Raw genomic sequence first — 24,060 nt, 5'->3', positions numbered from 1 at the left:
CATATAACTTAAAACTTGTTTGAAAAAGTTGTTTTCTCAGTTTAATGTTTTATCTTCATTGAGAGCAGCACTATTTTATACCAAGATATGGTCCATCAACTATAAAGCAAAATTTTATGTCTAAACTTGAGTAATTAAAAAAAAATTTAACTTTGTTTGATTTTAGACAAACTAAAGCGCTAGGAGAAAAAGAAAACTTTTTTTTCTAAAAATTATTCGGGTTAAAAAAATGCAGCGAAACATAACCTTATTATAAAAACGCAAAATTCGTGTATTTTCCAGTACATGCATTAACCGCGTTGAGTAGCAACGATTCTTAAATTCTTAAATTAAACAACGATTCTTAAATTCTTAAATTTTTACATTAAATAACTAATCAAAAAAAGAATTATGGACTGGGATCACAATCATGCATTACCAAGACGCACACGTAAGTTCTCTTAAGTAATTACTTATTATTATATTATGTATTTACATTATATGTAATTCTATTTTTAGTCGACAACGTTGAAGATGATTTAGATCCTGATTTTTTTCCTATTACTGTTAATGAAGGTACTAAATGTTTTATACACACATAGTATTTAGTTGCACAACATATTAAGACGTCATGTTATATTTTATATTAGTGTTTATTATATTTTTTAGTTGAAGAAGTTGTAAATGTTTTTGATGACAGCAATTTTGTTCCAACTACTGAAGATCAAGGTACTGAATAATTTATATACACAATAAATTTATTTATTAATATAACGTATTTACATGTCACATCATTTTGTATACTAATATTTGTACTTTTTAGTTGAAGAAGTTGAAGAGGATTTGGATGACAGTGACTTAGATCCTGATTATATTCCAATTACTGAACATTATGGTACTAAATAATTTATATACACAACAATGCATTTGTTAATACATCATATTTAAATGTCACATAAAATTGTATACTAGTATTTATATTTTTTTAGTTGAAGAAGTTGAAGAGGATTTAGATGACAGTAACTTTGATCCTGATTTAACCCCAATTACTGAACATCAAGGTACTAAATAATTTATATATACTTACAACAATGCAGTTGTTACTACATATATTATTTATATTACATGTATATAAATATTTAACATATTCCACATAATCAACTTATTGAAACTGCAAGGAAAAAGAAGAAGTTTAGTCCGGCAGATAAGAAAGCAGTATTAGAAGAAAAAAGGGAATTAAAAAAAGTCACTGCCGAGACAAAACATCCATACAGTTCTCTTACATGCCCTGTAGAGTGTAGAAATAATCAAACCACTGATCATCAATGAATGTAGAGACAATCTAACCACTGATCATCAAAAGTTTTTATGGAAAACTTATTGGTCTCTAACAACATATGTCCAGAGGAGATAATTTTTAGCAAAATGTGTAACAATTACATCTGTAAAACGTCAAACAACAGTGGAGGGTTCTGTTGATAGCTTTAAAAAGTCACAATCTAGGATTTACAAACTTCCAGACTCCAAAAAAAAAAAGTACAGGTATGTAAAACCACTCTTCTAAATGTTCTTGGCTATACAAATGATTCTGTTTTAACAGAACTAGTTAAAAATATAAACAGTAATTTTTTTATGTCATCTGTTACTGAAAATAGAGGACAGCAAAATATTAAAAAATGTATAACCAAAGATATTGTAGCTGATCATATACGGCTGTACAAACCATCTGTAAGTCATTATCGGCGACTAAATGCACCAAATATAATGTACTTGCCTTTTGGACTAACAGTAACAGCCATGTATGATGATTTTTGCTCTCAACATAAAAACTATTGCTCTCAACATAAAAACTATTGCTCTCAAGAGTTTTATAGAAAAATCATAAAGGATTTAAATATATCTTTAAGAAATCCCACAATTAATAAATGTGAAGATTGCTCTACCTATCAAAATATAATTGAAAATTCTACTGATGAGAATAAAATTAGAGAATATTACACTTTTAGAAAACCATAAAGCCAAGGCTGTAGCAGCAACGTCGAAATATAAGGAAGATTCTAAACTGAGTATCGAGTCAACTTGTATCTACTCAATGGACTAACAAAAAGTTATATTAATTCCTAATATGCCAGATACTAAATCTTCTTTTTTCACCAGTAGACTAGTGGTATTTAATGAAACATTTGCTCAATTAAAACCAAATGCCTTATGCCACTGTGTACTTTGGCATGAAGCTATTGCTGGGCGTAAAGCTGAAAATGTTACAGACTTAATATTGGCTTTAATTAGTAACCAAAGAGATGTACAAGATTTTATTTTCTGGGCTGATAATTGCACTGGCCAGAACAAAAATTGGACCTTATACACGGTATTGGTATGTAACTTAAGTTCAACAAATTCCTTATTTCAAAATACAAAATCAGTAACAATGAAATACCTAACTAAGGATTACACCCATATGACTGCTGATGGGGTCCATGGAAATATTGAAAAAAAAATTAAAAAAATTAGGGATATATATGACTTTGAAGACCTTAAGAATTTTTTTTCCCAACAAAATTTAAATATTTTAGAATTGAAAGATTTTTATGATTGGCAAAATAAAAAAAGGACTACCAATGTAAAAACAGATGCATTGTGTGGATTTAAAATGAACAGTGTTGTTATGGCCAAATTTTCAAGAGGATCAACTTGTATCTTTTATGGATCTTATATGGAATACTGGACAGATTTTAATGGAGAGCCAAAGACTTTGGACTTCTTACAAAAAAAAATTTTTAAAAACATTAAAACATATGTCCATAAAAAATGCTTTCATAACTTCTGATTATGAATAAGACTTAATAAAGACTGAATATGACTTAATAAAGACTGAATAAGTACTTTACAATTATTTTATTATGTTTTACTGTTATTTATTTTGTTTATATTTGTTGTTATTATTATATAAAACTGTAAAAATTGTTCTACCTGAAGACTAGGTATTTTCAAATTATATATTTTATGCAATAAAGAAAATGATACATATTTGTTTTCATTTTTGAATTTTGTTTTAAGTGGTTATTTCTAGCTTTCACATAATTTTATTAAATCTGTCATTTATCTGTTATTCTTTAGTTTGAAACCTGTAAATTATGCAATTTAGTATGATAATTTTTAGATTGAGATTAAAGAGCATTAACAAAATACAGTTTGTGGTAAGTAAAAGCAAATGATTCCTAATACCAACAAAATGTGGTGCTTTAAAAGACTTCAACCACTACCATGTGGACATTACTTACTAATTGAGCATTTAAATAGAAATTCAATACTAGTTTAAGTAAATTAGTGCGAAATAAGCATTTGTTAATTGGTTATTGTTTTGAACTTTCATACAAGTTTGTGAAAATACTCCACTCATAAAACAATTTAAACATATGTTAATTCATTGGAGTTAGGGGAATATTTAGACTTTATTCTAGGAGGAATAGGGCGACTCGATTTTTCACTATGCCACGTCTTCTTGCCGAATGATAAATAGGATTAATGATTTTTCAAAATATTGAACACAAAATATAGATCTAGGAGGAGTCGGTTGACCCATCACCCATTTTAAATACTTCCTAAATGGCCTTAATTTTTATTTAACAAATATAATTTACACATACCGTGTTTTAAATTAAATGTGATAGGACTTTCAAATTTTTCTATAAGTTTCAAAACACAGTATCTACAATTACAGCTTAATGAAAGCTAAAAGTACCATTTTGTCGATTTACATTGAATTCTATGCATTTTCTTGATAACCATATGAAGTTTCAAGTGATAAGTATGAAGTTAATTGGCGGCCCGACGTACTTTACAAAAATCATTTTCATATCAAATTATGAAAAATACAGATACTGTGTTTTGACGATGTACAGCTGACATTACCAAGGCCCGCAAAAACTGGTTCAGCTCCAAAAGGAGCGTCATAACCCGCTCTACGGACCGAGAGTAAGGCGAGTTTGGGAAGAACAAAGAGTAAGTTTACTATTAGTTAGGTCACCTAACTAATGTACGTTAACAAAAACTTGATTGGAGTTCACTTAATATAAACTTTTTTTTAACTTTCTTTGACGTCCATAGTGCACGTAAAATTACCTTTTATATACAAATCAGCTACTTAATGTGCTTGCGGGTTTGTTTTTAAAAGTTAACTTGCGCAGACCTGTCAATCTAAAGTTTACTGAACTATAAAATTTAAATTAAAAAGCTTATTTTCTACTTTTTAGTACAAAAAAGATTGTATCTTTGAGCAAATGTTTTTGCTATATTTTATTATGTCCCGCGGAAAGTTTCCTGTGAATGGAAACCCACCTTTACACAAGAAAACGTGGCACTAACGGATTTCAAGATATAAGCTTATATCTTAAAATCCGTTACCAACGTGGGCATCATGCGTTGGTTACGAACTGCTGCTCATAGAGCTAATGTTGGCATTGTGCTTTTTCAACTGTTTGGCATTGGGTCGGATCATTAATGGTCTCTAACTTACCAAAATCTTCAGCATTTTATACTCCTCAACCTTTAATATCTTGCTTAACAAAAAATTTTTTTTTAAAAAACCTTGCAATTATAAAAAAATTGTAAAAAAATTTGAAGGGTAAAACTAACTAGTCAATAAAAGTAGAACTTTTTAGCAACTGATTACTTGTATCATTATTCTATTTGGTAGTACGGTTTATTCCTCTGGCAAAATTGTTGCACGCAGACCAAATATCAGAATCCGCTGAAGAAAGGTTTAACTTTAACTAATGTCAATACCTTTAACTACAGTACAAGAGGAAATATGTTTGAAGATTAAAAATACAAAATATAGTAAGAAGGATATTATAAAAATATTCTTAAGACAGTTAAAATTGATTTAAAGGTACAACTATAAAAATAAATGCATTTTTAACTGTGAGTTCCAGTAATAATAAATTTAATTAATTTGATTTTTTTTTTTTTAATTTATAATAAGCTTTCGTCAGATATTAAATTGCGATGAAGATTTAGTAATATAAAATAGTAATATAAAATCTCTATTTAAAACAGTCAACAAAAAACTGTTAAAAGTAACTGAATGGTTTAATAAAAATAAGTTTTCAATAAACTTAACCAAAACTAAGTATAATTTTTTTCATCGCCTTTATAAAAGAGAAGAAATTCCTCTAAAGTTCACAAATGTTAGCATTGGGAATCAATTTATAAATAGATACTCAATGAAGCTTCCAGGTGTTCTTTTTGACGAAAATCTTACATGGATAAATCACATAAAATTAATCGAAAATAAAATATTGGCAAAAACAAGGTAAAATCTTACCTAAATCAAATTTGCTTAAAATATATCTACTTCTCTTTTATTTATTGTTATCTCAATTTATGCTAACATTGCTTAGTGCAACATCAATAAAAAAAAACTAAACAAACTATTTAACAAAGAAAAACATCTGATAAGAATAATATTCAACGCAGACCGTCTTTCTCATTCACAACCTCTATTTATTAATCTAAAAATTATAAATGTTGACCAAATAAATATATATATCACTTAATTTTTATGTACAAAATTAATAACGATACAATACCAAATATTTTTAAAACGTTTTAAAATTTTTTCTTTAAATTTTTAATTCTTTTCATTATATTTCTTAATTGGGATTTCTTAATTGTAATAATTGAAAACTTGTTTATATAATTTTAAGTAATTTTTTCGTTTGCTTGTTTTTTATTTTGTTATTGAAAATAAATTTTAGAATTTATTATCTTTATTTTTTTCAATTATTTTGTATTTATACTTGACAACAATTTTAATGACAAGATTTGATGGCTATATTATTTACTGATTATTGGGGGCTTGGCGATAAGACGATTAGCGATTTTGTTTTCTTCTTGCCCCCGTCATTTGTATATTTTACAAATACGAGAATTGTAATTATTTTAAACGGCAAATTTATTATCATAATAATAACTGTATATATATATATATATATATATATATATATATATATATATATATATATATATATATATATATATATATATATATATAACGTTCAAAAATTTTGTAATATTTTACGAGCTGATGATGCTGGTATCCATAATCAAGTGAAAATTTCTCAAAATAAATTATTATTTGTATTAAGAGAATTCGTATTGTTTGATGTTTTCTTATTAATATATATATATATATATATATATATATATATATATATATATATATATATATATATATATATATATATATATATATATATATATATATATGTAGTTATGAAACCCATGCTTTAAAGAGTTGATAAATTGAAATAAATATATTTTGCTGACTCAATCAAAACTGCATAAAAGTTATGATAAGAATGAAAGTAGATAAGTTGCTTAAACCATGCTAACCATGCTTTAACCATGCTTAATGCATGCTAGTAGATAACCATGCTTAAAGCAACTTGCTTTACTTGCTGTTTTGACTAGATAAGTAAAAAAAAGCAACATTGAATTACCAACAGAACATTTAACTTAAGTAGCGAAATTATAATGACATTTTGGGTACCTTGGACCTATTCAATTGGCTTTATTTTTTTGGTTTTTTTAACAATATTTTCAGGTAAAATATAAGAATTCAAAGTTATTGAAATTTATTAAAAGCCATAATTACTTTTAAAAAAGTTTTATTTTTAAATTTTGTGAGCTGTGTTTTATTATGCGTTACGTTTGTAATGTTGTTGGTTATGTTTTGAAAATTTAAATACAGTAGAATCCCGTTAACTCTGAAGGAATATATATATATATATATATATATATATATATATATATATATATATATATATATATATATATATATATATATATATATATATATATATATATATATATATATATATATATATATATATATATATATGTATATATATATATATACATATACTGTCCAATTTAGCAAATGTCCAAGAGTTGAGCGAAGCTCTCGCTATGTCGGACTTTTTGAAAATGTTCGACTTATCTAGATTATATTATGTATATCGAGATTATATTATGATACATTAGGTTTTTTTCTTTTGACCATCCAGACAATGCTCGCTTTGGAATGTCATACTTCTTTGATATAGATACAGATGATTCTCTCATATTTCTTTGATATAGATACAGATGATTCTCTCATATTTCTTTGATATAGATACAGATGATTCTCTCATATTTCTTTGATATAGATACAGATGATTCTCTAATATTTCTTTGATATAGATACAGATGATTCTCACATATGCCGAGTTCTTTTAGTACTTTTTATTTTTCAGTGTTTTATTTTTATTAAAGTTTTATGGAAGTTTTGTTATTATATGCACTAATATGCAATTCAAAATAAAAGTCTTAGTAGAGTGAAAATTTTTGCTGATTGGACCCCAAAAACAGTACGAGTTAGAGAATGGTTCGACTTAACCAGGCTGCGACTTAAGCGGATGGTTTGATAGTAAGTTGATATAGAAAGTTCAAGGGGAGTTGAAAATTTGTCCGACTTTGTAAAAGTCCGATTTATCCAGGGTCTCGGTTTTTTACGAATTTAGCTGGCTAGTTGGGTATTTGACTCCATTTAGTCAGGCAAATTTTAGTTTTGAGGACTTAATTTTTTTTTAAAAAACCAGTCGGTACTTTTTATGGAATAACCACCCCCCTCCCTCATTTTATTCGTAAAATTGCCTCTGACTCTAGTATTATACTCCCCGCATTTGAAACGCAGCACTAAAATCACAGTGGAGGTATTTTTTCATTTGCTTTGAAAAAGAAAGTAAATTAAAAATAAATACAAGAAGGAAGTGTAATGAGAATACAGTTTATGAATATTAAAAACTATTCCGTTGATAATATAAAACTTTTTACCTTATCGTAAATAATAGCCGTTTTACAAGTGGAAATTTTGAAAGAAATTAAACTAGTATAATATAAATGGGAAAAGTTAATAAGAGTATAGTTTTGTATAAACAAATTATGATTTCTCAAGAATCAAAGATTGTAGACCATTCTTACTGAAAATCTTTCATATATAAGATATCCAGAATAAATCTGATTCTTAAGAAGATCAATTTGTCTTTTTATTTTGTATACTTAGATCTTTTATATTACAACTTATTTAGAGTTTTGAGTCTTGCTTATTGCTAATGTGATTTTATATTTAAAGTTTGTATTAAGTGATACTGAATTATATCTGCGGAGGGTTCAGCATATGCATCAACTAGAGTTTAACCAGGTGTTATCTCTAGATTTTTCCCTATTTTAACTTACAGTTTTGTTGAGAATTTGTATCATGTAAAATTAAGCTTTAAATTTATTATCCGAAATTTTTGATCTTGCACCTTAATAATTTACCGCTTTTGTGCAGCATTTGTCTCTTGTAAAACTAGCTTTAATAAAAATTAGTTTTCCTCTACATGAAATGTTTTATCTTTCCCTTTAATGATTAGTTGTTTTGTCCAGCATTTATGCATAGTAAAGGCGGTATTTAATTAAATATTCTGCAAAAATGAGTGCTAAATGTTCCTAAATTACAGAGCAGTAATAAATTAGTATATAAAAACACTTATCTAACTTGAACTTCTACTGTCAACCTGATTTATTGCGCATTACTATTAAACCGTCATCGTAGTCTGGTTATATACATAGTTTGGTTTAATTCCCCGCACAGCAAAAATGTTTTAACTAATATAGAAAAACATTTTTAAATTATTTGGCAAACATTTGCCTCCCTCTAATAAACTGCACAAAAATTTTTAATAGGATACTATTAAATTAAGTTATAGCTGTAAAAATAACATAGAAAGAATTATAAATGCTCACAACGCTGCATTAACTAATAAAAATGAATTTCTAAAAGATAAAGTACTAGTAATTGTAATTGCAAAATAAAAAATTGCTTCTCAAAAAATGTTACTTACAGATGCATTGTCTACTCGTAAAATAATCCTGAATAACAGTATTTCAGCTTAACCGAGGGTAAATAAAAAAAACGTTATACCACCCATAAATATTTTTTCGTAGTGGGAAAACGCATTGACCCTAATTAAAAACATTCAATGACCGAGTTATCGCATCCAAATGAAAATTTTCAAAAGATTTATACAAATATAAATGGATTGAATGTTTGTATGGCTATTGACTTTTTAAAAAAAAAAAAGTTTTAATAATAGTTTGAAAGTTTTTTAATGAATAAAAAAAACTTACAACTTTATAGTTGCGCCTGTTCCAAGTGATTCTATTCGTACAATAATTATCAGATAAGGTTTGAGACCTAGCATTAAGGTTCTCAGTAGGATCTACTTGCGTACAGTAAAAACTGATTATAAAATTAATTAACTTATAGGACATTAATAATGTCAAATTTACCTTTTAACGTCTTAAACTGAATTGCCAGTATCCTCCTCAATATATCGGGATCATGGACGCCATTTTAAAACAGCTGCTTATTTCAGGAGACATCTTAATTTTATTTTACTTTAAATTTAATTTTTTTTTTTTAAATTTGGAAAAATATAAATACATTTACTGACAATCAAAACATTTAGATATTGATTTCAGAGCTCAAAGGTTCGGAATTATTCTCCAAGAGAATAACTGTGATGCAACCTTTAATGATTGTGCAAATAGAACTTTACAAAACATTAATAATTGTCCAAAAGAAATTGTTATGTAGCAATCATAACATTCAAGAAAGCAATATTTTTTAACAGTAACTCTCTAAAAATCCTAGCAAATTGAAACATTTCTTTCAGTCGATGACTAGAATGCGGTGTTGTCAAAGACTGGAATAAAATTCAATAACTTATAAAAGTGCTAGTTTCAAACATAAATACTAATGCTACAAATCACATAAAATGCTAAATTGTGGTTCAGAATCCCCTATTATACGCTGAAATAATAGTGGTAACTTTTTTTTTTTTTTTGTTGAATGCTGAAAAACAAAATAAATATCCTCTAGTCTTCAACAACCATTCCGCCCCCACTACAGTTTTAGTGTTTTGATTTTAAAGACTTGTACATTCATCTCATCTGCTTTCGTATCAGCATAAAAAAAGAAAAAATTTCAAATACATTACATTTTTCATGATTTCTTGTGGTTATCTGAAAACAGTTATGAAAATTAATCCTAAAAGTTTATGGTATTTGTTTATGGTAAGTTTAGGGTATTTTCGGAATTTTTTTTGCTCAAAATCATTGTATGTGTTTATTTTTATGCTTACTTCCTTCATATATAAAGAAAAGATAGGGGATCATTTCAGACATAATTTCGACACTTTATTTGAGTTAAGTATTTTTTTAGTGACAAAACGTCGACAACTGTAAAGACCGTCAACCTCTGGGTGGTTTACTCTATGCTGTCAAAAGTTATTTAAATCTAAAAAAAATATATACAAGTTTTGAATTTAATTGTAGTGTTGTTAACGAATTCGACTAAATCGACTAAAAGTCGACTAGTCGAAAGTCGAAATTAGTCGACTTTGAAAAATCAAATAGTCAATTCAAACGCCAATGGATTTCCTACCGATTGACTAAAAGTTGATTTAGTCGAGTAATAATCTTAAAACCCTTTTGACTTTTTATTCGATTTTATTTTTTAAATTTAAATTTTTGTTTGATCATTTAATAACAATAACATGTACTGTTATAACTATTATTATGTAATTATGTAACTATTATAACTATTACATACTGTTTTTTGTTTACTCTCTTAAAGTTTTGTGCTATAATCATAGCATGTTAGCAATATATATACCTAATTAAACTTTTGGTTATATATTTCATTAATTTTGTTTACTTAATGCTTGTGATTTTCATAAATACTTCCATTCAGGGCCGCTCTAAGCTGGCTCGGGACCTAGGACAAACTCTGCTCCTGCCTAAAATAATGTTTTCAAAAATGTTAGCAAGTAAAATTTTAAATAGTCACCCATTTAAACGAAAATAGTTTATTAAATGTAAAAATACAGAATTAATTTCTAAATGCAAATATGAAAATAAGTAAAAAATTATCAAAACAAATAACTAAACTTATCCATATTCTAAAGAACTTTTTTCACAGCTAATTTTTACAGAAATACTTTAGTTAATGTTACTTCCTGTTTACAAAAAAATAAAGTTATACAAAAATATTTTTATTGCTGGGCACGGTTAAGATGAAACTTAAAATGATATCTCAAAAACATGCTTGTGTCTACTTAGTCAAACAAATACTGTTTAACTATAATTTTTAAATTTGTTGAGGTTTTTTAAACATTTTATATTTTCATCAAGAACTATGTTTCGAAGATGTCTACTATATAAAATTAAGTAATCTGTTTTTTCAGGAATTGACTTAAATAGGATAAAGTTGTTTTTCAAACAAGACAGATACAAGAAGAACCTTAAAAAAATAGTTAATACCAAGTCCAAGTATACTTAGTTTATAAGTTCTATCAATTAAAGAATTAATGAGAATTGTTCAGATTGACTATAAAAGTTGAAAAACTAAAAACTATTGAAGTAGATACCCAGTGGAAAAAAGATATCTTTAGACGACGAAAAGACGTCTTTTTTATGACTTGAGGTCATAAAAAAGACGTCTAAGACCTCTTTTTATGACTTGAGGTCACAAAAAGAGGTCGAAAAGGCGTCAATCAGTTGTACGTCTTTCTCAAGACGTAGAAAAGACGTCTTTTATATCGATGACTTTTAAAAATGAATTAAGAAAATTTTTTTTTTAATGTCAAATTAAACAACACCCATGGGCACTTTTTTTTTTATAGGGAGGGGGAGGGAAAAATTCACTGACGTTTCCCACTGGGAAACAACTTAAGTTGTTAATAAGCAAATTATAATTTGCTTATTTATTGTATAAACAAATTATTATTTGCTTATTAACAACTTAACTTATTAATAAGCAAATCATAATTTGCTTAAGAAAATTGACAATAATTATTGCCAATAGAAAGTAACAAACATGGGTTTTAACCCGTAATATCGTAATTACGATATTATGGGTTATAGCTCATCTTTGTTACGTTCTCATTGGCCCATTTTTGTCAACAAGAATTTTTTATAAAACTTTTTTTATGTGAAACCTTTTTGCATTGGAAATTTAACCAGAAAAAGACAACAATTACTATTTCCGGTAAGTATGTATTTATATATGTATTACTATTATATACGTATGTATATATTTATATACGTATGTATATATTTATATACGTATGTATATATTTATATACGTATGTATATATTTATATACGTATGTATATATTTATATATGTACATATACAGCGGTGGCCAAAAATTAAAGACCACTCATTTTTTTTTCAAATTTATTTTTAACCTTAGTATAATTTTATTTTGGAAAAAGGTATCAAAAAAAGAAAAACAATTTTCTTTTTTTGGTACCTAATTACCATATTTTTTGAAAAAGAATTTATAATTTTTTTACAAAATAATGTTAAAAAATTAAAAAACTGACTAGCAAAAAATATAAATGGGAAAAAAAATTTTAAGACCAGTTTCAAAAATATTTCAAAAAACAATAAAAAAATAATTTAAAAACGTGTTGTTCCTCCATTTGTTTTCAAGCACTCTTGTACTCGTTCTGGCATTGAATTCATTGAAGTTTTGATTACTTCATCAGGCACATTTTTCAAATGATGAGAGATAGAAGATTTCAAATCTTCCAAATTGTAAAGTTGTTCTTTACCAAGCTTGTGATCAAGCCACGACCATAAATTCTCTATTGGATTCAAGTCTGGACTATTGGCAGGCCATGGAAGCACTTGAATTTTATTAGAATTGAACCAATCGCTAACAACATGCGCTTTATGACACGGCGCATTATCTTGCTGGAAAATAAATCCATCTTGCAACTGCCATAAATCAATGCTAGGAATAAGCGAGTTTTCCAAAATTTCGATGTACCTTTCTTTGTTAAGTCTACCATCAAATAAATGAAAAACGCTAACTCCACAGGCACTCATACAGGCCCAAATGCCTATTGAACCACTGCCTTGTTTTGTTCGTTTCAAAATGCATGATTCATCAAACCGTTCGCTTGGAAGTCTACGCAACATTACGCGACCTTTTCTGTTGTCTACCACAACGTTCATTTCATCACTAAAGACCACACGGCTCCACTGATCTGTTGACCAATTTTTATTTAGTTTGCACCGCTCTTTCCTGGCAAATTTTTCTTTTTTATTTAAGCGTGGTTTTTTGCATCAGCACGCCATAAATAATTTAAATTGTGGAGGACCCTTCGCACAGTTCTAGGGCTTGCTTTTAGAGCATTTGACAGTGTCCATTTCGTAAACAAGTCTGTAGATGATGCTTGTCTGTTTTCTTTCATCAATCTCACTAAAGAGCGAACATCACGGTCATTTGAAATTTTATTACGTCCAGTCCTATGACGATCATTAATTGACCGGGTCTCTTTGTATCGTTGAATTATGTTAATAATGCAAGAGGGAGACCTTCCGAGCTTTTCTACTATTTGTCTGATGCTATAGCCTTCTTCTTTTAATACAAGAGCCGCGTATCTGTCTTTTTCTTCGATCTTTGCACGCATTTTTGCAATATTTTTATATCCTTATTGCAATTCAAAAAATAAATGTTTATTTGATATCGAAACTCAGGTTTCGACATTTTATTTTATAGCCAACGTAATAAGCAATTAAAACAGTTAAAAAAATAATGGATTATTATTTTTAATAAGTGCGTTAAATTTTGTCCAATTTATTTAAAGAAGATTTATAAGTACTCATCAGTTTTTTAATAAGTTAAACGCTATTTAATTAGAATTAGATTAAAAAAATTATACCACTTTAATCCGTATGTTTTAATTAACAAGATATTAAAAAAAAAAATTTAATGTCAATTAGAATCTTCTTAATTTTAATTTAAAGATTAAGAAACCAACTAAAAAATGAGTGGTCTATATAATATATATATATATATATATATATATATATATATATATATATATATATATAAAGATATATATATATATATAGATATATATATATATATATATATATATATATATATATATATATATATATATATATATATATATATATATATATATATATATATATATATATATATATATATAGATATATATACATACATATATAAGCATATACATACGTATATATATATATGTTTATATATGTATATATATATATATGCAAACATATGCATATATGTATACATATGCATATATGTAAATATATATATATATATATATATATATATATATACATATATATATATATATATATATATATATATATATATATATATGTATATATATATATATATATATATATATATATATATATATATATATATATATATATATATATATATATATATATATATATGTATATATATTTATGATAAATGTATCTTTGACAACTTGTTTATCTTTAAACTTTTTACTTATTACATTATTGTTTTGTTTTTTTCTATGTTTTTTTTATTTTATTGAAAGTTCATATTTTTACCATTAATTTTAAATACAGTGCTTTTGTATCCTTAAATCATTTTGCTTAAATGGAGTTTTAAAATAGATGGGCTGTAGCTGTTTAGAATGTGTTAATGGGAAGAAACAAAAAGTGGATAGCGTGGTGCTATTTAGATGGTTAGACAAGGCAGAGGAAAAATTGTATTGGCCTCAAGGCATAAATGTACTGAAGTACAAAAATTCTCCACCAAACAAAGAGTTATGGTATCAAGATGATCTAGTCTCAATTAAGTCGCAGGTAAGTGTTTTAAAAAGTTTTACTGTTTAAAAGAGTTTGAGTTTACAAGGATTTGATAAAATGTTACCTAATTTTTTAAAGTGTTATGCTTGAATAACCTTGTTTATTGCATATTAAATTAAAATATTTCTTTCTAGACAAAAAAGAAACCTGTAAACAATTTCTGTCTGTATTTACTTTTTCGAGTGCCAGTGAAACGGACAATAGAAAAGAGAAGCATTCAGTATACTTGCAATTTATTTTTTCGAAATGCTTTTAAATGATCTGAATAATTTTGTTGTTTGTACTTAGGTGAATGATGAAATTGATAAGACAAAAGATTGGCTCATTAACTTTTATGTTAAAATTATTATTTCCTTGTTAACTGCTGTCTGCCGTTAACAAAACAAGTAAAAAATGCACACAATGACAACAGATTTATCATTAGAATTGTCTGCAAAACTTTTCGGTTTGGATACAAAAGTGAAAATGATACTGGAAAGGTAAACTTTTTGTAGCTAAACATCATTGCAGCTTCTTCATTTCTTCATTTTTGTTTATGAGTATTTCATCTGTGTTGCTAATGATATCGCCAGTTTTTATAATTTGATGTTGTTAAGTAAAGCATCATTATGCTTCAGTCTAAAATAGAGCTTTGAATAAAACTTTTATCCAGTTTAAATGAATAACAACTCTTAATGTGTATTAGCTGAATTATCCTTTCGTTTTTGATAGTCTTTAGTCAATAACAGATTTTTAAATTGTTATGGGTCTACAACACTTAATTTCAGCAAAATTAAATTAAAAAGTCACGTCATAGAAGACATAAAAATACTAATATCTGTTTTCAATAACTTGGCTTTCATAGCGAATCTGAGAGGTGCAAATGTTTAGATCAAATTTCATTTGCTTTTTTGTATTACATTAAAACTAGAGACTGTTTTTCATGTTCACTCATTTTTTAGAAGTCGTAGCCAGCTCGTATAAAAAGAGTTCTCGACGTGAAATAGTTAATTTTATTCATTCTCGACGTGAAATAGTTAGTTTTATTGTTGCATAAGCATCAACGTCAAGAAACAGAGCTCGCTCAAGAAACAAAAGAGGAAGATGAAGAAAATGATGAATCTGGAGATGAATCTGCTGATGATTCTTAAATTAATATATTCTGTTGAACAATACGGCTGTTTTATTTATAATCAATTCTCGTATGTTTATACATATAAAAGATGTAGAAAATGCTTCCTATTTTATATTGATATCTAAAAGAGGTTTTTTTCTCGGCATCGAAATGAGCTTTTTGTCACACTTTGTATGAAGAGCTGTTATCATTTTCATTTAATGAAAACAGCTTTTCATGTATGAAAAGCCGGAATACTATAGTATATAGGATATTATAGTATACTTATAAGTATGACAAAAAAGGTCTTTCCAACGTGGAGAAAAAACTTTTTTTAGATATGCATAATCAATTAACAAAAACGTCTTAAAGACGCATTTTTATGTCTATTTATGACAAGATAAAGACAAAAACGATGTCTTTTCAATGTCGAAAAAAGATGTCTTTTAGATTTGCATAATCAACTAAAAAAGGCGTCTTAAAGACGTATTTTTCATATCTTTTCATAACAGGATAAAGACAAAAAAAGACGTCTTTTCGATGTCGAAAAAAGATGCCTTTTAGATTTGCATAATCGACTAAAAAAAGACGCCTTAAAGTTAAAAAATGTAAATAAGACTTTTAAAGACGTCTTTTCGACGTCTTTTTTTACACTGGGTAATATACAAATTGAAGTTTGTGTAAATGTCATCTACATAAAGTTGATGAAAAGCTGGTTTATTTTAATTAACGTTTTTCTTTATTTGTTCTAAAAAAATAAATAGATTGGCAAAAATAGGTGCTGCGGAAGTACCCATCAGCTATTTTTTTAAACCTAATTACAAATATTTAATTACTTAATTCACCAAAACTACATAATTAAAAATTGGCTTTACTATTTAAAATGCAATTGATAACAATACTTACTGTTTCTTGTAGTGGAATATTTATACATAAACTCGTGATACCATAAATACTAAAAATATGTTCGTTTAAAAGGTATTGACGGAGATAATGATCTCTAAAATTTAAGGATTATTTAAAATAATCCTTAAAAATTATAATTATGGTTACCTATATATAATAGAATACATGATGCAATAGGCCTAAAATTTATAAAAATACCAAAAACCAAACTTGCGCACATAAAAAAAGCCAAAGAGAAGATAAAATCTTGCATTATTGCAAACATCTTTATTCTAATAAAATTTGCCTTAATGAATTTAACTACAATTATTTTTTTATTTTCTATTCTGCCTCCAACAAATTTGAATTTAAACTAAAATAAAATAGTTGATGTAAAATAAATAATAGTTGAATTTTATCATAATTAAAACCATCCATATTTAAGATAATCAGAAAGTTAAGTTTTTAATTCATCTAATATATTGTTTTAATCTCTTTAATTCAGTGGTTCTCAACGTGTGGGTCGCGACCCTGCCAGGGGTTGAATGGCGATTTGCCAGGGGTTGCATAAGACTATCGAAATATGGGGATTTTTGTCTCTATTCTAATATGTAAAACATGATGTTATTGTACAAATTTTTTTCAGTGGTACTTGTCGAAAATCCCATTAAGTTTGTCACTCGACAAACTTAATGGGACTAACTGAATAGGCTAATACTGAATAATATAATCATGAGGAGGCTAATTAATGCAATCATACTTGAAAGAAAATAATTAAGAGATCTATATATAACTAGACCCGATTATTCAAAATATAAATATGACAGAATTTTTGAGGGGATGGAGAATTATAAGAGAGGTATCAATAAAAGTGTTAGAAATTCACGATCTATATCAACTTCTTGGTGGGCACCCTCGCGAGTATGAGGTACGACAGTAGTCACTATTTTAACCACTTTTTTCTTAACTTGCTTTCTTGTCTGTTTGTCTCTTTGTCCGGACACAAAATGTTTTTCTATAAAACACCGCGTAATTATCATGTTTAAAATTAACCAATCACACTCCAATTTTAACAAAAATTATCCAATGGTATTATTTCACAACGTCATGAACAATTGCAAATAAAATATGGAAGTTAGAAAAATTCGTAAACAATATTTAGAGTTAGTTTATTTTTTTTTTTTAAAGTTAGTTTATTATTTAGTTCTATATAAATGCTTTACAGTTACAACTAAAAAGGAGAAAACAATATTTGTGTAAATTAAAAAATTTAAAAATCCAGGTTTTTCTATCCGACTAAAAAGAAGAAAATAATTTTCTTCTCTGTTACGCCGGAACTAATAAATAGCGATGCAGCGAAAAATTTCTCTTTAATGTCAGTTACACAGTTTTGGATCAAGTATTTGCAATCATATCCTGTTCTGTCTGAGATTGTGTTGCGCCTTTTTCTTCCATTTCCAACAACATATCTTTGGGAAACAGGGTTTTCTAGCCTGTTAGTTATTAAGTCTAAATACAGAAATAGACTTAATGCAGAAGATGACCTTCGTTGTGCTCTTGCAAAGACTGCCTCAAGAATTTCTGATCTGGTGAAACAAAAACAAGCTCAACCTTCGCACTGAAATTGACATTTTATGCACATACTGTCGCAAGAATATTGTAGGAATGTAGTCGTTTGCAGTGTATTTTAAATGAGACTGTTATCCATAATACGTCATGCTTTTCAAATTTTCACATAAGTATGCAACATGAATATGGAGAATACGTGATATAAAAAAGTAAATATAAATGCAAGTCATAAAGATAAAATTCATTTACTTGTAATTTAATTATAATTAGAAATCTATTTTGAACAAAATGGAATTACATATTGTTTTGTGATTAAACACAAAACTTGAGTTATTTCCAGTTTTCACAATGAAAATAATTCCTGTATTTGCGGAAATTTATATTGCGATAATTTGCTATTGTTATGATATAAAATTATATAAATTTATAATATATATAATTTTATATCATAACAATAGCAAAATTACAGTTACTTAGGCCTAAGAGCGTAAATAATTTTACAGTTGGGGTCGCTATATCATAGGGGTTGTATTAAAAGGGTCGCGGCAATGTAAAGGTTGAGAACCGCTGCTTTAATTAAACAGTTAATTGATGCCTTTTAAAAAAGATAAAATAATTTACATTTTGTATACAATGCATTCAAACTAAGGAACACATTTAAGCTTTAATATTTGTAATATTTACATTCATACATTTTTAAATAAAAATAACTAAAAAATTAATATTAATTTTGTGTATTAAAATGCAAGGTTTTTTTATCAGAAATTTTTCATTTGTTTATCAGAAATTTTACCAGAATATACATACAAACATACATAAACACATACATACATACATATTATATATACACATACATATAACAACTGTATTTGTTAAATATAAATAGTATAAATAAAGTGTCATTTTAAGCTCTATAGAATGTAATAAATGGGATTTTCCCATTTATTACACTAAATATTGAGCGCTTCTTTTACTTTCAATTAATGCAGCGGTATCCAAAATCTTTAATGAAATTCAATTTATCAGTCCTAAGGTGCTCATTAATTCTAGAGTATTAATGAGCACCTTAGGACTTTTAAAAAATCCCAAACAAAAACATTTAATTGCATTCGTTAATTGTAAAAAGCTGTCTAATTGTAATTCATTTACTTTGGATACCGCTTCAACTAAACATAAATTAAAAGTAGTTAAAAACAACGAGTCTAATAAGTTGGAAAACCTTATTTATTACATTCTACAGAAAAGACAGTTTATTTTAATTTGATCATATTGATTGGTTATTTACTCAGTCATTTTGTAATTATTTTTATTGGTTTATTATGTATATTTTTCCGTTTATAATCTCTGTCTTCTATTCTTAAATATTTATTGCAGGGTTTTATCGTAAAATTAATCTTTTGAATATGTAACTTTATTTTTAAATTTCTGATAAACAAACTGTTTTGTATTGTATGACATACTATAACATCTGTATTGTATGACATACTATAACATTCAATTGTATAGAAAAGCGTTATCAAGCATAAAAAAAAAACTCTCAATAGAAAAACCGCATTATATCAAAATTGGCGCTTAGGAAAAGCAAAGGCTCGCCTTAAAATTTCCAAGGTTTGAAAATACTACAAATATTTTCGGAGGAATACATATATTTTGAATAAAAATGACTAAAAAACTAATATTATTTTTGTATATTAAAAGCGATCACTCAAGTAAAGATGTTTTAAGATTCTAAACTTTAAAACAAAATGTTATGGGTAACAAAATAAAGTATGCACAAAAAACCGATAAAACGTCTTTATCTTGCTGAATGATAAAAATCAATATATAATTACAAGTGAATTTAAATATTAATTCTATGATGAAACTTCATTAATATCTTTTTCCTGCTCAATGATAAAAATCAATATATAATTATAAGTGAATTTTACCTTATATATATACTTTATTATCAAAGTCATTTTTGTATTTTGTAAACCCACATATTTATAGTTGATAATGGCATTACATTTGAGGAGAGCAACTTATTCTACTCAAATTTCAACATAATTTAATGTTGCTTAAATTTACTTGATATAATATATAATTATTAACTATATAATGTTGCTCTATTATAACGCAATATAAACTTGTAATATGTGAAATTATGTTTTTCTTTTAGTATCACGCATTAATCCTAATTTAAAAATGAAAGAAATTATATTTTTGGCGTTATTTTTATTACTTAAAGATGCAGAATTGGTAAGTTAGTTTTATACCGTATCACGGGGAGTCTTTGACGTAAAGGGGTACATAGAGATCGACTCAAAAATTTAGTTTCTTTGTTTTGTATCAAATCTTATTTTCCTATCTCTTTAATATTCCTTTACTGGGGATATTGGAAAATAAGATTTGGTGCAAAATAAATGAACTAGATTTTTTTAATTGTATAAAATGTTTATTTAATAAAAAATGTAAATTTGTAGAGGAGAGTGGGGAGAAGTGGGACACATAATTTTTTTAGGGTAATTGCAATATCTTTATTATTTGATGTATAAAATGAAAAAACAAGTTTTTGCAAATAAACCTTCTTTTTAGGCACCAATTCAAACCCCTTAGGTTTCCAGCCAATTATAACTAGTATATAAATTTTTACTTTTAGAGACACCGTGCCATTGGGGTAAAGTGGGACAAGTGTGAGTAGAAGTGGGATAAATAGATTTAAAGCAACATTTTAACACAAACTATTAAATAGGAACTGATAAAATCATAAAATCACCTAATCGACATAAAAATGTTCAAGAGCTTTCACCAATCGAAATAATTAAATGACGACGGGAAGAAGCGGGGCATAAATATTTTTACTGTCCCGCTTCACCCTAATTTGTAAATTCTTTTTTAAAGTACATTTCAAAATTAGGGCTTCTAGCACACTTAGGGAAGCAAAGCAATTTCTGCTAAATAGAGGGGAAGAAATTTAGTTCTTTACATTAGATAACAGTATTTAGGCACCACTCCCAATTAGAAATCATAGGCAGTCCCACTTCTCCTGCGTCCCACTTCTCCCCACTCTCCCCTATTAATGCGGTAGTGCTGTAGTTATGCTGTTATGTATTATTGTTTTAATAAAGAATACGAATATCATTTAAAAATATTTATATCACAAATAAAAAAAATATTTAAGTATGTTTTCAAATAATATATTTCATTTAAGTATAATCTATAAACGCTATATTGTTTGTTAATCTCTTCTACTTATTTTTAAACTGTTTTTCCCATTTTTCTAATAAATTAGATTTCTAGAGTAAACAATGATTAAACGCAAAGTTTTGTTACGCTTGTTAAGTTATTTGCTACTTTTTTTTTTTTTAATAAAAAGACTTATTTATAATATCAAGTAAATACTTTTTTTTAATGAAATGTTTTGTTTCATCCATCTTATCATCCATCCATCACCTGGTCTGCATTATTAAATATTAAAACTTCGCACTTGCATGAATTGTGCTTAAACATAAATGTCCAAAATGCATTATATTATTCCAAATTACTAAAATTTAGTGATTTTTGAATTCTACATTTATTATATCATTCTTGTATTCAGAAATAATATTTTTACCTTTTCGTTTTAATTAATAGAAAATAATTATATTTCAATCAGTTTATTTTGTAATATTTTAAAAGCTACTAATTTTAAAGCTATTGTTTCAAAATGAAAAAAAAATTAAATGCTACAAACTAAAAAATAAAGGTAGAAATTTTCAGTTAAGGTAGGATATGTGATATACCCTTAGTAAGGCATAATTTTCTACCTTAAAAGGTAGAAAATTATACCATACTAAGGGTATATCGCATATCCTACCCTAAGGTAGAAATTTCTACCTTTTTTTTTAGTGTGTAGTAGAGCAAATAAAAGACGTTAAAACAATCTATAACACAATTATGTTAAACCACAAAAGTTAGCAGTAACATGTTAAATCACAAAATCAGGTTAATTTCAATGTTGTGTCAGGTTAAACTCAATACTGTTCACAGTATTGACGTACCAATAATCAAAAAATTTCCACCAATTAAATTGTTAATTTTGATATAAATATAAGATGTATTAATGCAGTAAAATTTACAAATATGTTTGTATAGATATAACCATACTATATATTGTCATACATGACAACAGTGTTCAATGACGAGTAAAAGATTTAGAGATTTAGAGATATGGACAACTTGAAGACTTAATAAAAAGGCCAGGTGAAAAAAAAAAAAAGGAATTGCTTTTACTCTGTAATTGCTAAGTTTTACATGAATAAAAACTTCAGCAATTTTGCTCAAACTATTATTCATGTAAAACTAAACAAGTACTCAGCGTTTTTGGAGTAAATTGCTTAGCTTTACGCGAATAAAAACTTGAGTGAGTTTGCTAAAATTTTTATTAACGTAAAACTCAACAATAGCTCCAAAAACGCTGAGTAAAAGCAACTGCTTTTGTTATTCACCCGGCCTATTTATTAAGTCCTCAAGCCTAATATGTTGTCATTTATCAACATAGAAATATCAAACAGCAATAATTAATAGCAGTAAACATCAAAAAATAATTTCATTAATTAATATAGTTGAAAAATAACATAGAACCAATGATGGACTCTTGTAGCATCTTAGAAGTCACTGGAAATGAAAAAGAATTGTCCATAAAGCAAATCAGACTGTTGATTGTCGGAGAGTAAGTTGTCTGATTCAAAATAAAATATTAGACGTTTTTTAATTAAAGAGTTTACCAATAACAGTGTAAGCAATATTTAGAGGGATCTGAACAATCTCTAGAGTTTTTGAAACTGGAACCGTAGATGGTTTTTTCCAGAGTTACCATAGCCATAGGGTTGCCATAGATGACATTTTCCAGTAGGTAAAAAAAAAAAGATTGTTTCATAAATTGCGCAAACATATCATGGACAAGTACGCAATCAACAAAACTCCAAAAAATTTATAGGCTACAAAAACACGCTTGCCAAATCATATACTCTAAAAACAAATAAGAACATGCAAAACCACTTATAAAAGATATGAAAATGATGGATATATTTGAAATAAATACCTATCAGCATCTAACATTGTTGTATTGATATTACAACAACCTTTTACCAAAAAACTTTAACAACAAGTTTGAAAAAAATCTAAACAAAAATTATAATCTAAGATCAAATGTAAACAATAATTATAAATTGCCTCGGAAATGTAAAAAATTCTCAGAATATTGTATATCTTATTGAGGACCCAAATTATGGAATGGCTGTCAAAAGGAATGTAAATTAATGGTGAAGTCCTTAAGTTCGTTTAAGTTCGAAACAAAAAATTAAATTTTAAAAATATGATTATGAGAAAAACTTACACTTTAGTATTTGTTTGACTATTTTAACGGTTAATTTTTCTTCGTTATATTAAATATTTTGTTTTCTGTTTTTTTATTTTTTATTTTATAATTTTGACCATTTTTATGGTAATTATGGTTTTTTTATTATTAGTATTTTATTATTACTATTTTATGGTAATTATGGTTTTTATACCATTACGATATACTATTTAAGTCTTTATAAAGGGGCTCTATAAAAAGGTTGTGATAATGTAATGTTTTCTGTATCTTCTTTGTGCACTTTTCTGCTTAACTTTATTTTAGCTAATATATAACTTTCAGTATTTATTTATGTATTCTCTTCTATTGTATATGTATTTAAACCTGCATTGTAAAAATAATACTTACACCATGTTAAACATAAAAAAAAGAAAAAAGAAAAA

At 26.7% G+C, this 24,060-nt stretch overlaps 2 protein-coding genes across 2 annotated transcripts in view; one reads left to right on the top strand and one right to left on the bottom strand.

Moving 5' to 3' along the window:
- Positions 1 to 13,186: 13,186 nt before the first annotated feature.
- Positions 13,187 to 13,552, bottom strand: LOC136082693 (uncharacterized). The gene has a single exon (XM_065802112.1). It carries the CDS (start codon positions 13,550 to 13,552, stop codon positions 13,187 to 13,189), a length of 366 nt encoding a protein of 121 aa, XP_065658184.1.
- A 5,972-nt stretch (positions 13,553 to 19,524) lies between these two features.
- LOC100215974 (uncharacterized) overlaps positions 19,525 to 24,060 on the top strand; it is a 48,432-nt gene continuing 43,896 nt past the window's right edge. Inside the window, exons 1-2 of the mRNA XM_065801621.1 lie at positions 19,525 to 19,596; positions 20,459 to 20,538. Coding sequence (XP_065657693.1) covers positions 20,485 to 20,538 — 54 coding nt within the window. The 5' untranslated portion in view covers positions 19,525 to 19,596; positions 20,459 to 20,484. The remainder of the gene's footprint in view (positions 19,597 to 20,458; positions 20,539 to 24,060) is intronic.

This window comes from Hydra vulgaris, chromosome 07, assembly GCF_038396675.1.
Source record: "Hydra vulgaris chromosome 07, alternate assembly HydraT2T_AEP".
Taxonomy (NCBI): Eukaryota; Metazoa; Cnidaria; class Hydrozoa; order Anthoathecata; family Hydridae; genus Hydra; species Hydra vulgaris.
This window is presented reverse-complemented; position numbering and strand designations above follow the sequence as displayed.